This window comes from Anoplopoma fimbria, chromosome 17 (assembly GCF_027596085.1).
Source record: "Anoplopoma fimbria isolate UVic2021 breed Golden Eagle Sablefish chromosome 17, Afim_UVic_2022, whole genome shotgun sequence".
In the NCBI taxonomy this organism is placed as follows: Eukaryota; Metazoa; Chordata; class Actinopteri; order Perciformes; family Anoplopomatidae; genus Anoplopoma; species Anoplopoma fimbria.
The window spans coordinates 16,416,956-16,435,087 of record NC_072465.1 but is presented as its reverse complement, the minus strand read 5'-3'; the positions used below and the strand labels follow the sequence as shown (position 1 = coordinate 16,435,087).

The following is an 18,132-nucleotide window of genomic DNA, read 5'->3' as shown; positions in this document are numbered from 1 at the left end:
CATTTTGATGTTGTAGTTCGTCCATGTGGAGCCAATTTTAGATTCTTATGATACTGGGTATATTAGGCTACTAACGTAATACTATCTACGTATGTGGTGGTTGGCCTAAAAATGTTGATATATTCCCCTGATATGTAGTGAAGTACAGTACCAGTCAAAAGTTTGGACACACCTTCTCAATCAATGGTTTTTCTTTATTTTTATTTTTATTTTTTTCTACATTGTTGATTAATATTGAAGACATCCAAACTATGAAGGAACACATATGGAATTATGTGGTAAACAAACAAATGCTCAACAAACCAGAATATGTTTTATATTTTAGATTCTTCAAAGTAGTTGAATGAGAAGGTGACTGGTACTGTAGAATTAGGCCTATAAAATAGCACAAAATGGTTATAGCTTACTTAAGTAAACTACAAGTATGTCAAAATTGTCCATGAGTAGAGTAAGTTGTTGAATGTCTCTTCGGGAGTATGATATGAGTAAACGAGGGAGTCATTTTTTGGACATATATATAAACTTCCAGGAACCTTCTCATCTGGATGCCCAGCAGCTTGTTGACAAATAGCCCCCTGTTGTTTAATCTGGTCAGATTAAATTGTTTAATCTGGTCAGATTAAACAAACAAGAGATATCATATGTTAGTTGGTTGGTGAGCTATAAAGGTGTTGTAAAGTGGATTATGTTACCTTTGGACAGTGGTGGAAGAAGTACTCAGATATTTAAGTAAAGAAGCCTAAAAGTAGTAGCACTAGAAATTTATAATTAGGAAAATTTATAATGTATTAGCGTTGAAATATACCTAAAGTAGACTACCATCTGTAAAAGTACTCATTATGTAGAACGGCTAATTTCAGAATAATGTATATTATATAATTGACTAGAATGCGATGCATATATTCCCATCCCTTTCAGTTAAAGGTTGATTTACATTATTATTATACATCGTAATTATTTGTGATAATATTTGAATTATTAATCTGAATCTGCAAAGTAAAAAGTAACTTAAATTATGAAATAAATGGTGGTGCAGAAGTATAAAGTAGCGGAATTGGAAATGCTCAAATAAAAGTAAGAGTAGGCCTACTTTAAAATTATACTTAAGTACAGTAGGCCAGCTGTTTCCAGTCCTAATGCTAAGCTACACTAACCACCTGCTGGCTGTAGCCTCACATTACATAAATAGTGGTATCAATATCTCATCTAACTCCCAGTAAGAAAGTACATTTGCATATTTCACACTATTATTTCTAGTGATATCAATATCTCATCTAACTCCCAGTAAGAAAGTACATTTCACATATTATAGCATATTTCACACTATTATTTCTAGTGATATCAATATCTCATCTAACTCCCAGTAAAGAAAGTACATTTGCATATTTCACACTATTATTTCTAGTGATATCAATATCTCATCTAACTCCCAGTAAAAAGACAATATTTCACACTATTATTTCTATTATTTCTAGTACATTTGTAAAGAAAGTACATTTGCATATTTCACACTATTATTTCTAGTGATATCAATATCTCATCTAACTCCCAGTAAGAAAGTACATTTCACATATTATAGCATATTTCACACTATTATTTCTAGTGATATCAATATCTCATCTAACTCCCAGTAAAGAAAGTACATTTGCATATTTCACACTATTATTTCTAGTGATATCAATATCTCATCTAACTCCCAGTAAGAAAGTACATTTGCATATTTCACACAACATCAAACTATTATTTAAAGTGATCACAGAGAAGATGAATATAAAAAAAAACTGCCTTTTTTCGCATCAAACACAGTGAAGGTTAAAAAGAAGTAGGAAAAAATAAAAATAAGCCAAACATGATTTGAGTGCAGGATGACTTTAATAACACGATGGGAAGGAAAGCATTGCATAAATAAAAGTCATGCACATACTCATGGGGGGAACATATACATTTAAATCCCAGTTTGAGATGCTCTCTCTCTTACAAGTTCAGTTGTTTTTTCCCCCCACCCCTCCTCCGCCTCTCTCAGCCAGACACACCTTTCCTCTCCCGGTCCTCCAGCGTTTCTTACCTTCTTGTAGCTCCTCTTAGCCACGTTGTCTGGCGGTGAACTCTCACCCCAGCTGCTTGGGAAATGTCATACAGGCAGAGAGGCCCGTGCTGCAGTAGGGGGGCGTAAAAGGAGGAAAAAATAACAACATTTCTACTGCTCTGGCTGCATCTGTTCTACGCATCTCTGCCGTACAAGAGCCACATCCCGCTACCAGAAGCAGCAGCCGCCGCCGACCACCACTAATCGCAGTCTCAATGCTTATTTCGCATTAAGGCTAATATATATATATATATAAGAAAAAAAAAAAATCCGTGCCAGACATGTGAGTAGCAAAACCATCGCTGTCGTCCTGACTCCTATGTGCTATTCACGCTATTGTATCCTCTCACCAGTGAGAACAAATGGTCATTGAACCGTGTCGTTGTGCATTTAGAGTCGGTGTGCGGGTTTCACGGTGGCTGAGCCGAAGTCTCTGCACACTGACCGGGCACATGAAGCCTCGCTGTCGGCTTGTTTTGGGAGCTCTTCGTCGGCTTGGCTTGTTGAGCAAAACGGCTGTGATTTTTTTTTTTTTTTTTTTTTTTTTTTTTTTTTTTTTCCTGCTGTAAATAACCCAAATGGAGGGAAAGCCTATTCAATCAGTAGGCAGTATTACATGTGTCTATAAAGTAGACTAGCTTTTCTGTTTTGTTTTTCTTACATTGACTCAAGGTAGCTGTGAATTGGTGTTTTTTGGAGTCCAGCCTGGCATCTCCAGTCAGATGTGGAGGCCCAGGTTAGAGTACACATCATGCAGCGGTGTTGATCAGAAATCTGTTTGCGGGGCTATGTGAGTGTGTCAAGGAGTAGAAATCACGGGAGCAGATGTGAGCACAAGAAACAGGAGATGTTGTTGTGTGTTATTGTCTAGAGCTCAAAGCCCAGATGTGTAAGATTGTTTTGGAATATTTGTTATGATAATCCTGTGGGTATTTTTCATTCCTGATTCAAAGATGCACATGTGTTTTACAATAATAACTTTACAGAAAACTCTCTCTACTGTAAGAAAAACAGAATAGTACTATTTTAATAATTTTGAAATATTTCGCCTGGTTGTTTGAGATTGTTCATAGGAGATGTTCGACAAAATAATCTTAACTCAAAGTTCCACTTTCTATTATTTCAACTAGTGATGCCCTGGTCAGCTATTTCTCTCCCGGTCCGGCGAAACCTCAACTCAGGTTATTAGCCAAAACCAACGCTCAGTTTAAAATCTGGATATCATATGTTTTATTTATAGCAACATGTTGTTGGACTTAATCCAAACCAGCAGCCCACTGTGCATGTAAAAATGAAATTATTAATAAAATTGACAAAGAGACTGAATTACTGCCATGGCCAATACACAATCCGCTAGGTAAGGTCAGAATTGGTGCTGATTTAGTGTATGGAATCGGTGCATCCCTGCTTTTAACCACATCTCATGGTCTTCATCAGGAAATGAAGACTTTAACTCCATTATTTAGTTATGGGGTATATTTCATAATGTTGACAGACGGGGAGAACCGCCAAAGCTATCAACTTTCACTGTTACTTTGTCACTAAAAAGTAAGATTGTTAAATGTTTTGTAATCGTGATTTTAAATGTGAGGCTTCTCGGACATTTTATATTGACACTGAATAATACTGAATAATAAAGAGGTGACAGGAAATGAGGAAAGGATGACATGCAGCAGGTTCAGGCCACCAGGATGCCCTGAATCCACATATATTTCTGCGAAAAATTATATTTCATGCTTGCTTGTAGGGGAGGTTTATGTTCACAAATGTTCTAAACCTGGACTTTGTTGACGGTTTCAGGGGGGAGAAAATGATGCTTCTCTTGAAGATGTCAGTCCAACAAACTAACCGGCTTGTGACGACGATGCCCAGTCGAAGATCCTGGGATTGATCCGTGAATCCCTTAACGCTGATGGCCTGGACTGAGTAAGAACTTTGCGTGTGCCTGTTCCCTGAAGTTGGATGTTCAATGTTGTGTTGTCTGACCTGGATAACTTGCTGATATTGTTAATGGCAGTGGGTGATGATGTTTGCTTCCATGACAGGTTTCAGCCGGCCTGCTGAAGCTATGGGGAGCTGTTGGAGCTGTCTGTACAGAGACCCCATCCGAGACAACCATCTCACTAAATTTAAGGTAAATAATCCCACATTTACTTTAAATTCAACACATTTCTTAAGATCTTTTCACTGTTAATCCACTGTATATTCCCACTAATGAATATTACAGTGTATTGCAAAAATCTGCACTTCTGCAATTCTTTCTCTCTATGTAATATATTTCTTCTCTTTTTCCCAGGTCACCAATGTGGACGATGAGGGCAACGAGCTGGGCTCTGGGATCATGGAGCTCACCCAGACCGAGCTTATTCTTCACACACGCAAGAGAGACGCCATCCGGTGGCCGTACCTCTGCCTGCGCCGCTACGGCTACGACTCCAACCTGTTTTCTTTTGAGAGCGGTCGTCGCTGTCAGACTGGGCAGGGTAAGAAACTGTTTCTCTACTTCAGTAGAGTCATAATTAGAGCTGGGTGATATTTTGGTCATGAATATCACAATATTTATGACTAAATACCTCTATAATAATATTGAGACGATATTTTAGAGTTGACTGTGGGTGCTTTCACAGAATATTTACACAATGAGATTTTTGATTAATATTTCATTAGAAAAGTGGACACGGGGAGTAAGTGGGTAAAGGTAAATAATAAAACATACATAAGTTAAGTTCATAAAATAACAAATCACTTTACTGTAATGCAGCCTTTAAAACCAAGAAGAAACAACACTTATTACATGACGATCTATTCTCATTTCAAAATATCAATATGCCCGAATATATTGCTCATATTGCTTATGATGTTTTTTCTAGTTACATGTACTGTTTAAACAATTTGTAAGTTGATTATTGGGCTTTTTCTTCTCTGAAAGAATTTTGACATGTCACAGTAAGAAAAGCAGGTGTGCATATTCAAATTAATGTTGGCTGAATTCCCTGTAGCTGTTCAGTTTCAGGGTCCTGGTATTTTGCATGCTGGCACACTATGACCTACCTGGACCTTTTAAAAGAAGAGAGCACTAATGTTATTAGTTAGACCTGTGCTTTTCCTACTGTGACAAAATCAAAATAAATACTGTGAAAAAGGCTTATTTCGTATTCAACATTCCAATCAAAAGCCTGTCTGAATCTTTTTACCTTCTCTCGTCCTGTTTGAAAACTTTTACTATGTGTTCTGCGACGTTGACCCACAGGTGCACAAAGCGGGCTTTCGTGTACAACAGAGTGCTGCAGGGAGGACTTATTATCATAAGCCAGAAGTTATCATCAAACTGGCCCCCCTTACAAAAAGCCAATGGGATTCATTTTTCAGAAAATAAGCTTTGTGGCAAAAACAAAGAGAAGGGAAAGAGGAATGATGTTACATTTTATTTCACAAGTGTTACACATCACACGTGTACACCTATGTAGTGTTACTGGAGGCCCGGGGCCCCAAGAGCTCAGGGGACCCCAAAAGGCTTTTTTGTCATTTCTGTCATAACAGAGCCCTAAGAGTCCTACTGAAAAACTGAAGAATAGCATAAACGTTCACTTTGAAGATGTCACACGAAAGAGACAGTTTATTTAGAATATATCCTGCACTGGTGAATTTATGTAGTGCTGTCTGGGGGCCGGGGACTTTTACTTGAGGCATCCCATGTGTGCTTGTAACCACCTTGTCATGTACACAGTACGAGATGTTAAGATGTCAAACCTCTGTTTGAGGGACTAAATATTACTTTGTAAACAAAGTGAAATATTACTTTGTAAACAAAGTGATATTTCAGTTGACTGTTTATTGATATGGTGTGTTATCAGCATTTAAAAATAATTTGTTTAACGATGATATACCATCTATCCTTCAACCAGGGAGTTCTGTGTCTCTTCATTGCTGCTGGCGATTAATTGTAACTAACAATGTTGTTAATTTGCCGCTTTGATTAGGGATCTTTGCATTCAAGTGTTCCCGGGCAGAAGAGATCTTCAATCTGCTTCAGGAGCTGATGCAATGTAACAGCATCAACGTGGTGGAAGAGTCCATGATGATGAGTCGCAGTGGTCACACACCAGAGATGGAAATGTCTCGCACACCACAGACTCCCAACAGTGAGTCACATCACACACACACACACACACACACACACACACACACACACACACACACACACACACACACACACACACACACACACACACACACACACTCACTCACACACAAGTAAGGCTAATAATACACATGAGATTATAGAACTTGCATGCAGCAATAAGCAGTACATTTAGAATAATGTTTTTAATGATTAATAGACACTGAGTCACAGGTACAAAGGTATCCAAATACACCAAGTAAAGATGAAGTACAGACTGCAGCCATGGACACTTCATATTGCTAGTTAGGGCTGTGTGAAAAGTTGCTATTATGCCTCTTACATCAAGCTGAAAATGTTGTGGTTCAGAGCTCACCTCTTTAAATGAATATTAAGTTGACTCACATGAGGCAGTGGTGGCTCAGGAGGTAGGGAGGATTTCCCACTGGTCACATGGTTGGTAGTTTGATTCCCAGTTCCTCTTGTCAACATATCCTTGGACAAAACACTTAACCTGAGGAGCTAATTATAAATCGCTTTGGATAAAAAGTGCTCCGTAAATGCCACCATTCAACAATTGAGAATGATTTTAATCTAAAACATAATATTACTATTGTTAAAGTATGAATTTAGGTTTTTAATCATGTCATGTTTTAGTACTCAAAGCTATAGTCAGTAAGTTTAACTTTGTGCCATATACTTTGTGTCACTATGTCCCACAATAGGACATGATACAGACAATCTGTGAAAAAAGCCCAGTCAGAGCCGTGCTTGTGAAGCTCTCAAACTCTGATAAAACTATGAAACTAGGTAATTCACAGATTATCAGTTTCATGAACTGCTGTCAGGATATAGTGACAATTTGAGCAAATATGACTACAAGCTATTTTTATTACAGTTACAAACTGTAGATTGTTTTTATTTGGACTTTTCCTTCGCCACAATGATTCTCTTTAAACATGTCAGGCTTTGGCTTCATTGGAATAATGCTTCATGAGATATCAATTGAGTAATCCAAACATGAGAACAAAGGAACTGCAGTGTAGATGACAAAATACATCGATTGGAAAACAGTATTTTCTTCAATTTCTCTATGCCCTTTTTAAAGCGTCATTCTATTCATAACACATTATTTTCTCTGGGTTCTCTGAGCATGTTTGTCGAGCAACCGGATCATACTTCTGTATTGCATTTAATTTCTATGTCTTCATATCGTCATATAAATGTGTTTGCAGCTCCAGCGTTCCCTGTCCAGGCTTTTCCCAATGGATACCCTGGTTATCCAATCAGAGGAGATTCCTCCCAACCCTCTCTTGCTGATGATCATGGGCATGGCCTCATGGGTTTGGAAGACCAGGTAAGACTTATTCATGCTGCTTACAGTTCACTGTATCAATGCTCGTTCACAATGTGACTCTATTTTTGTGGTCCCCGACAGACCCACACCTATGTAAATACTGTTAGTATGGAGGGGGATCTCTCTATGCGTCACTGTGTTCACTCCCTGCCCGAGGTTCGGCCCGGCTCTTTCCCTGAAACAACACGGGGAGCCATGCCTGTCGGGGGTCAAGGAAATCCCCCGCCCAACCTGCGGTGCTGTCCCCTGGAAGAGCATAACGATCCTCAGGTGTTCTTGCAGCCATCATCGCAGGAGGTCAAATTCATGCTTGGCCCCACTCCGGCACAACGCCATCTGCTGGAGAGAGAGAGGGACAGAGAGAGGGAGAGGCATGGGCACGTTCCTCATAACCTTCAGCCAGTAGAGGGTGCAACAGGCTCAGAGACGGAGGGAGACGAGCCCTCTATGCACCTCTGCAACTCACACTCCTATCACCATTTCCATCACCACACGCATCGGCATCCTGGCCTTGAGCACCCGGACAGCTGCCAGAGCGGCGAACTCACCTACGAGAACATCAACGGTCTGAGGAGTGGCCGTAAGCAGCGGCTGAGTCCCAGCAGCGTGTCGCAGTCTGTGGGTTCAAGCAGCAGCAGCAGCACCACTGGGGACAGTCACACCCACTCCCTCCTGCACCCACACGCCCTCGGCCCGTCGTCTCTTCCCCCGCAGGGCTACTCCTGCGAGAGGGGCATGGTTGGAGGTCATCGTCGGACAGCTCTGCTTAACTACGAGAACCTGCCCTCTCTGCCGCCGGTGTGGGAGTACAGCGCTCTGCAGCGGGACGACGAACAGGAAGAGGAAGATGATGAGCAGGATGAGGAGGAATACGAGGAAGAGGAGGAGGACTTTGATGAGTATGAATTCTCAGAGGGCCCTGGAACACCCAACGGGTATCACCAGGACGGTCGGGGCATCCACAGAGATGCCCTGCAGAACTATGTCAACACAGAGCAGGTCCAGCCGCCACGGCTCCGACACGCCTGCGCCCCGCATCCACGGCCCTGTCAGACAGACAGAGGGGGGCGAATATTTAGCTTTGATTTCCGCAGACGATCGAGGTCAGGGGTCGGAGGCTGTGAGCACGGCCACATGCCTCCATCCCGGCAGCTGAACTACATCCAGGTGGACTTAGAGGGAGAACCTCCCTGCCAAGCTCTCAGCAGCGGGGGTGCCCAGAACCAGCCACAGCACCAGCGCCTACCACCCAAAAAATGTGGCCCACAGGCACCCCGGCGCAGTGAATGCTACGCAGTCATTGACCTAAAGAAGACCGCTGCCATGTCCAACCTGCAGAAAGCTCTGCCCAGGGATGATGGGACTTCCAGAAAGACTCGCCACAACAGCACAGACCTGCCTCTGTAAACGGTGTTCAAACTGAAGAGGAACAATGAAGACAGACGAAGGCTTATCCTCATCTTAGCACACTGGACCCTTCACTGTCATCCATCCATTCAACTGTCGGGCTGACAGATACAGTACAGGTACCTGATTAGAAACTTGCTGAAACCTATCTGTGCGTGTAAAAGGAAATGAGAAATCTCTGAGGAGAATTTGCCATTTTATTCTGTGTAATTTATTAGATATGTGATGTGAAGCTCTTTCGAGAAATTTGCAGTTTTTTCTGCAAATATATATATATATATATATATATATATATATATATATATAATATAATAAATATATAAAATATATATAATATATATAAAAAAAAAAGCATAAAATCATATAGAAATATTTGTGTGTGTATATATATATATATATATATATATATATATATAAATATATATATAGATATATGTATATGACTTTATGCTTAGCTATGACTTAGAGCAGAGACCTCTGTTTCCGGTGGAAGCTGTCATTGCCATACCGTATCAGCAAATTTTCATTCATAAACCCATCTCCACTCACATATATTATTGTTGCTATCATTTAGTTATTCTACATCCATGTAGCTTTTTACTCAAATACTATGAGGGTCAAAAATGTGACCCTCACTACAGAAGAAGTACAGTAGTTGTTGACATGAAAGAAGGTTAATGGTTCCTTCAAGATACTGGCCAATATTCATACCTCATCACAAGCATTTTAAGTCTAATATTGTGGCTAGTAGAAGAGACCATTATTTGTTACTATATGCCTATTGAGCATTTTGCACACAATCCTATGGAATTGTATTTTATCATATTTTAGGGAATGGTTTCGTCCAGTCCAAGAATTAAATGAACAGAATAGATGGTGATATTAGCAGAGGTGTACTAAATTGAATGATGGTAAAAGTAGCACACATGGATTAAACGAGCTTTGGCTCCCTCCTATCCACATTCAGCAAATGAAGAAGTAGCATATCATCTTCGATCACACCTCCTGCACATCATCCCAGACCTGCAGGAGGTCCACGCAGTTTACGCTTGTCACGTTGCACTTTTGACCAGGGGCCACTGAAACGCTCTTTGTCTCTGTTCTCCCACTCTACTGGAGCAACAGGTTCGACCGTGTCCTTTTTACCAAAAGCAGGGGGCCAAATATTTCATGGACATTCGTAATCAGCATCGTAGATAGGATTTATTTCCATGTTTTGATGGAGACATCAACAACCTCAAATAGTGGCATTAAGCTATAACCTCACATAAAAAGTGCTGAATCTATAATTTGTCAGTTATCAGATGTGAATGGTCTGTTTTTAAAGGGTAATCAAGTATGTCGCAAAGTCATGCAGTGACGATTTTTGTGAGGCTATTTATCAATCGTAGTCAGATATTTATCTATTTATTTATTTATTCATTCTTTAATTTCTAATTGTAATCATTTTGTTTTCCAATTGATGACCAGTGTTTTGTTATCCAGTTGGTAATATGGAGACCAAAGTTTTAGCTCAAATTATCACTGGACTCTGGTGTATTACTGTTATTACTGTGCTTAATTATATTTTGAAAAGGAAAGAAAATAACAAAGACTGTATTTATATTTGAAGTGCCAAAACTTATTTGCAAAATATATGATGAATAAAATCAAGCGTGCCATTAGGATTTGTAGGAAACAATAGGACAGAAGGGCATGAGGTGATAACGGTTACGAGACAAACTTTTTAGAAAAATCCAACTTTTTAAGGATATATTAACGGCACATTCCACCTCATCCACATTGACAGCCATTTGGGAGCAAGATATAACAATGGCAATCTTGTAGTCTGATAATCACAGCCAGGGTGGTTTTATGCTGCTACATGTACATACTAACAGTAGCCGGAGTAAGCTACAGGTACTTGTCATAATGAAAAACATATGTGTTTAAACCTATGCGATGTCAGATCTTTTACCATATTGTTAATTGCTAATAGAAGTAGCATTGTTGTGTTCTTCTGAGATTATTTCTAAGCAGTAGAAATATTTAATGTACCATTTCAGAGAATGTTTCATTTGGCCAATGCTCCATTTCATCGATTGTTTTCATTGACAAACTGGTTGTCTGATAGGAGAGGTAACGGAAGCACAGGCCCACTGATGCTTTCATCTTTTTGTTGAGCACTCACATCAAGGTGATATTTTCAACCGACGTAGGAAGGCCAAATGTTCGAGAGTTACAGATGGCAGTGGCATTTAGCTGTAGATCAATAAGGGATGCAAATACAAATTCTTAACTTTTGATGAGGAGGTTTTTCTGCTTCTGTGTCACACAAAGGCAGATCAAAGATTTTTTATTTTTTATTAATTCAACCAAAAAAAACAGCTTCAAGTTTGTGATTTTTTTTCCCAAGACATAAAAATGAATTTTTGGGAGGGGATTTTTTGTTTTCACAAAATCTAAATGATGAATCATTTATCAAAATTGTAGACTATTTAATTAATCGGTGGTTCCCAAACTGAAATAATCTTTTAATAATAGTAATGAGTTGATTTTATATATGTGATAAGTAACGATTATTTTCATTATTAATTAATCTTGCAATTTTTGGTGGATTACTTGGTTAATTGTTTTGTCTATAAAAGTTCCATCACAATTTTCTTGAACACAAGGTTATGTCTGTAAATCGCTTGTTTTGTCATACCAAAATAATATTTTTTTGGATTTTTAGTTTCTGATTCACATTCCCAACACAGAAGCTTGAAATAACCCACGTCAAATGTTGATGGTTTGTATTTTTGCTTGATCGTCATACTTTAATATGACATTTAAAAAAAGAACTATCTTATATAACAAACAGGCCAACTTTTTTTGACTGTATTTGCAAAGATATTGTCATGACACATTGAAAGGATGTTTACATTTTTGCAATAATAGGTGAATTATTTTTTTGTTGATCTAATTCAGACCAATGTGTGAAGTGTGAAATTTAAATAGTAGTCAATAGAGCTGTGGGCTTAGTGTATTTAATCGCCTGTTCTTCAGTGAATCAGCAGTCTTATTTTTATTTCGAATACAATGTTTACTTTTCAATCTTCATAGTACAACTTCAGCTATGACAGTAAAAAAAAAAAAAAGCCTGTTTTCTTGATGGTCACACGCTGTGTTTGCTTAAACTCACATTAACAGTGCCATACGGTAGGTGGCTATTGCCAGTACTTCAATTAAATTTCATTGTATTAATCTTTTCAAACCGGTGGCGATGTTTCATACAGGTTTCAGAAAGTCTTTCTCAGAATATTGTTACATGTGGTTTTATGGTCATTTGAAAAAAATATCCATGTTGAAATGTGTTAACTATCTTTGTTATAACGCAGTAACCTCACCACCACCCAAACCAGTTAACAGTGATTACGGCATCATTAACACATACTCCTGTGTTTACTGATTAATAATCAAATAGATGTGTTAAGTAATTGCATTAAAAAAACAAAAAACATGTGATCTCATTGCACTTGAGTTCAAATACAGTGCACCTCCCACCCCATAACTCATTGCTAATGACTTGGGGTTGATGCTATCTCAAGGTTTCGTTTTCATCACCTTCAGTGTTTATGCTCAAGGCGTAACTCACACAGGTGTTGGAAAGTTAACATGCACCGCTGACGGGTACGATTGGTTCTGCAGGGCAAGGGACCAAAGGTCAAGATAACAACTATCATTAAGTTCCCCAAACTGAATTTATTGAATGGGTTGTTTAACAAAAGGGCTTGCTCTGTGTTTACTGTACAAACATGAACGCCATTTAGTCCATTTAAAAAAAAAAAAAAAAATCTCACTGTGCCTTTCATTTTCAAGCCGGAGTAACATTCCCTTTGCTGTTAAAGGGGGCGGCCTGTTGTAAAAAAAATAAAAAATAATAATAATTTTTAAAAAAAGTTCTGCCTGTTGAAAGTTTTAAGTGTGACAAAGTCGCTTCGGGCTTTAGTCAAAGTGGTTTCATACTTCAAGTTGTATTTTAAAAAAGGGCCAACTCTGGATTGTTTTACACCATACTATATGTTTTAATTATGTCTGGGTAAAGGAAGGTTTTGATATGTTGGGAAACATCCTCAGATGCTTCCTTGTTGAGTAAGATTAGAAGATCGATGCCACTCATGTCTGTGCGCTTAATATAAGGCTACAGCTCACAGATGGTTAGCTTAGCTTAGCATAAACACTGGAATCGGGGGCAAATGACTAGCCTCACTCAAAATCTGCCTACCAGCCATGCTAAAGCTGTTAGGTCTCCTTTGTTTCATCTATTTAATCAAAACACAATTAATTGTGATTTTAAGAAAAGGGGACAAAAGTTAGCAAACAGGAGAAATGCCAGGAAGTCACTGCCTCCGGCCACGTCTCATGTAATGTCTCATCGAACTCTTTGGCAAGAAAGCAAATATCCGAAGACTGTCTCTAAAAAAACTTTTCCTTTAGCGTTGTTGTTATTGAAATTGAATGAGCTGTGATTTTTTGAGATTACATGAGTCATGTTTTTAATAATCTGTTAAATGGTTTAGGAGATGCAGTGAAAATAGCCAAACTCAGTGTGACTGAAAAGGTGTTTAATCATAGTATGTTATATAGCATACAATGTTAATTATGAGTTAAGATTGAAGTGTGTTTGTCATTATAATGTCATGTGGCTACGGTGCACTCCATGATTCCTCATCAGCTGCCATTTCTTCTCATAGTGCTGAAGAATGTGAAAATAAAAGTCCTCTCAGAGATTTCTTTTTGTATACTTTTCCAATTTGTAACCACTGAAAATGTGTAACGTACGTCAGATTACAAGAATATAATAACAGCAGAAAGAAAAGGCCAGCAACACGGTGTGCACCTAAGTGCTACACATCATCTTCATCAGTGGTTTGTCATCATCAGCATCTCTTAAGTGATTCTGTTTCATCTTCAAGATGGCAGAACATCACAAATAACATATTGTAAAACCTCAACTTCCTGTCCATACTATGAGATAGATCTCTGTCAAAATACTGAAAGTATCAGAAAACTGTAATATCTCTTTATTATTAATATTATTACATGTTTTTATTTTATTTTTTTATCTGGTTGTTTTTGTCTGGTACAATGGTGTGATCACCACCAGATGGTAATGTAGCTCATACGGGTCTGAGCTGTACATTTTTGTTTTGTGTATTTGCATACAGTTTGCATTTGCTGAACTTTGTAACTATTATATCAAATTACAAATCGAATGAGTGCCAAATATGCTTGAGCATGACAAAATCGGGGACCCACGAGGAACAGCAGGTACTCTCTGACTCAATGAGTGAGACTGGAGTGACTCGCTGCTGTCGTAGACTCTACTTGTGATACGAATGCACAGCTGAAGGTTTTACCATGCTTAATATTTTTGATGAAAAAGGGGTAAATGTCTTTATGTTTTTGTCTCAGTTTCTTCATATATTTGTTGTATGTTTCTGTGTTTCTACCCATGGCTTATAAAGGTGTATGCAGTGATGGTCTTATCAAGAAATTAATACAAAAAGCTGATTTGCTTCATTTGTTGGACTGTCAAAAATAAATTTTGGGGTCATTTTCATTCTTGAATCATTCCAGACAACAGATGTATGTTATCTGACCTCCTATTCATCCCACCCTGTCCCAAAACAAAGTGAGCCTGACATTTGATGAATTTTACCCTGAATTATAGTGTGGATTTGTCCAAAATGTAAAAGTAAATGTAATTCTAATATTAAAATGAAGCTATGAAAATATCTTATTGCGCACTAAACAGTGTCTATTTTTTTTCTTTACGTCAAACCCTTAATGTCTCAAAGAATCAATAAATGTATTTGAGTAAAACAAAGCATTTTCCCTCCAATATCATGTAAAAAAAGTTAACATTACAACATCTACAAGATATTTTTTAAGGTATTCCTAGAATATTTTTATAAAATATACCTGAACAGTCTGCCCAACAATCAGAACCATACAACCCTTAAAATAATATTTTTTTAAGAGAGAAAGAAACAAGTCTGGTCAACACAACTTGTGTGAAACCTGAACATTTTACGCCGATCAAACCTGATCAATTTTGGAGGTGAAATGCTTTGTTTGCTATGGACAGACGTGAAACGTGTGTAATACAATAATCAAACCGGTATGCGAATAATTATTCAACCTCCAGCCAGGCAGCTGTGTGATGGGGGTCTTTACCCTGAGAGGAGAAATGATGTGAGTTGTTTGAATACCATTCAGTCAAAGTAGATTGCTTTTTTTGTTGAGAAAATGTACAACTATCAAACTCAGTAACCCGCCCAGAATATATTACTTATTATCCAAGTTTTCTTTTTTCCCATTTTTGCTCAAACCAGAAATTAAATCATGATTTTATTCCACAATTGTTTTTGCAGTTGAACATTAACTTATTTTAAGCATGTAAATTAGTGTCTGCCAATGTGTAAACAATTTTAATAATTTGATGTACAGAGAGCATGGTCCTTGTTAGCTCTATCAATTTACAGCAAATTGTAAATATATGCCTTAAATAGTAGTTGTCTTGTCTTGTGTTTGTATGTCTGTCTTGTTTTATGGTTACTGAATTATTGTATCAAAAGAGGAGCCTCACAAATAAAGCAGAGCTTTTATTATTTCTACTCTACTTGGCGTCACTAATGTTAAGTCTTACCTAAAGCGCTCAATAATTTATTTTGTTATAACAGAACACAGGTAGATAGACAATGCCTGCACATGGCGTCATTAATCTCCATGAGAACACTACAGTTTGCCGTTTGAGTGTTGGGTTTCTTTTTAGCCACTGAATGTAGGCTACATGAAATATGATCATCTGGAATTTCCAGTTTCCCCAGTGGAGTTTTCACCACAAACTATCTAGCCCCTCCCCTGTGTAACAAACAGTGGCATGATCTTACATGGTCTTACTTGGTTGACAGGAAGTTTGGGTAGGGCTGCACATCTAATGGAAAAGAGCGAGAGAGATCTAAGATACAAAACTTGTCTTGGTAGATTCCAAACTGTAGATAAGGCCGCTGAAATGTAAATAGCTGTAATTAGTCAAATGTAACTTAACTGATTGCACTGATCCACAAATGATGGCAATCATGTTCCTTGTCATTTGTAGTCAAAGTGGCCCTATTATGCTTTTCCACTTTTTCCCTCTTCTTTAGTGTGTTAAATATATTTTTGTAAATAAAATTAAAATGTAAAAGATTTGTAGAGTGTAAAACCTGAAGTCCACGCCTAAAAGGAGTTACCGTCCCCCTCAGAATCACTGCTCCTGAGCTGCCTGAAACGGCTCGATTTAATTCTCTCCTTCACTTCCGTAACTTTATGAGGTCACAATGTTACAGACATGACATAAAATTCATCAGCTAGTTTGGGCCTCAAACAATAAAAGAGAGATACGGAGTTGAAGTTTACAGCCACCATGGTATAGTGGTTATGAAAGCAGCCTCTCACCTAGGTGGCTGGAACAGAATTTTTATATGAAATCCAAAACAGAGCTAAAAGAGAGTGAATATTCGACTAACATTCACCAGGTGGCATGAAACACCACTCCAAATCAATGCTAACATCAGCATGTTAGCATCGATTGATCACAGTGACATTTGCTAGCATGCTGATATTTAGCAGGAACAATGTTTACAATGTCCACCACCGTATCTTATTATGTTGGCATGCTAACATTTTCTAGCTCTAAACACAAAGAATCCTACGGCTGAAGTGGATAGGAATGTCAGCGGTACATTCATGGATAGGATGAATGTATCGCTGGTTTAGTTTTGCAGGTATTTGGACATAGGGCACAGTATTGGACCAATTAACATTTTGACCTGTTGGCGGCACTAGAGGAAAGGTCAGTGGATCATCAAAGTTGATACAATTCATCTTAAGGTGGACATGAATGTCTGAACCAAATTGTATGGCAGTCTATCTTTACATGGATATAATCAGATCGTAGCAACAAGTTTCAGGCGGGACATTTTGTCCTCTGACCATTGAGAATGTGTGTGCTGCCTCCTCCATTTCAGAAATACTGCCCGTTTAGCTAGAAGATTAGCAAAAGCCAGAGCATTACCGTATTTTCCGCACTATAGGGCGCACTGGATTGTAAGGCGCACTGTCAATGAATGGTCTATTTTCGATCTTTTTTCATATATAAGGCGCACCGGACTATAAGGCGCATTAAGCAAAACAAAACAGTCAGTCAGTCAAACTTCCTCCACTTCCGTACCATTGATTCATTAATGTTGAATTCTCTCGCAGCTGCTCTATTCCCATGTTCTACTGCGTGACTGATAGCCTTGAGTTTGAAGTCCGCGTCGTAAGCGTGTCTCTTGACAGGAGCCATGTTGGATCCTTATACACACACACTGTAATATTATGGTGAAGCACAGTATGTATTACTCCTGACGCTCCTGACTACGGTAGCCGTAATGCTGCAAGCGGTGCGGCTTTGTAGTTTACCAAAGTCGTACTAAAACATTTTGACAGAGCGCCGTGTACCACACAAAATCGCTTCGAGGTCAGTAAGCACAACCAGAATTAATCCATATATAAGGCGCTCCGGATTATAAGCCGCACTGTCGTTTTTTGAGAAAATTAAAGGCTTTTAAGTGCGCCTTATAGTGCGGAAAATACAGTACGTTTACTGTTTAGATGTGCATCTTCATCTGCAACTCCAAATAGAGTTGAGAGGAGGATTCAATTGTTACGGTTAAAGCCTGAGAAATTGTTTAAAATCTCTCAATCAGTATATATTGATCAGTGATGAATTGGCCCCCTTACATTTATTGCAGCTGGGATCGACGACAGGAAACATTTTATGCCATTTATCTTTGGAAATATGGCATCTGTAGACTATTTTAAATTGAATGAATGAGCACACATGAGACGATTGTACATGCTTTAGAATGTCATCCCATATGTCGCCACAGAGGGAGCAAGCATGGCTTGCCACAACTGTGAAATGCTAACTTGATCTATGATTGGTGGAGGAATGCAAAAAATTTGTCGATTCATTGTTCATTGTTTATTTTAAATTATAATTTAAATGCATCACATTATTGTCTCAATACAATCAACCACCAAAAGATTGTATAAATATTTCAGTAGTATATTCCAGAGTCAATATCAGTAGGTATTTATAACACTGAG

The 18,132-nt window shown here is 38.4% G+C and overlaps 1 protein-coding gene across 1 annotated transcript; it reads left to right on the top strand.

Annotated features, from left to right (window-relative positions):
• The first annotated feature begins 2,313 nt into the window (after window positions 1-2,313).
• Window positions 2,314-9,098, top strand: frs3 (fibroblast growth factor receptor substrate 3). The gene is made up of 7 exons (XM_054617623.1): window positions 2,314-2,369; window positions 3,887-4,012; window positions 4,132-4,220; window positions 4,383-4,569; window positions 6,067-6,228; window positions 7,442-7,563; window positions 7,645-9,098. Exons 3-7 carry the CDS (start codon window positions 4,155-4,157, stop codon window positions 8,968-8,970), a joined length of 1,863 nt encoding a protein of 620 aa, XP_054473598.1. The 5' UTR covers window positions 2,314-2,369; window positions 3,887-4,012; window positions 4,132-4,154; the 3' UTR covers window positions 8,971-9,098.
• Window positions 9,099-18,132: the final 9,034 nt, after the last annotated feature.

Coding starts and splice junctions, on each gene's coding strand:
- frs3 (XM_054617623.1), top strand. CDS start 4,155: ATGGGGAGCTGTTGGAGCTGTCTGTACAGAGACCCCATCCGAGACAAC. Junction 4,221..4,382: donor ACCATCTCACTAAATTTAAG/GTAAATAATCCC, acceptor TCTTTTTCCCAG/GTCACCAATGTGGACGATGA. Junction 7,564..7,644: donor TCATGGGTTTGGAAGACCAG/GTAAGACTTATT, acceptor GGTCCCCGACAG/ACCCACACCTATGTAAATAC.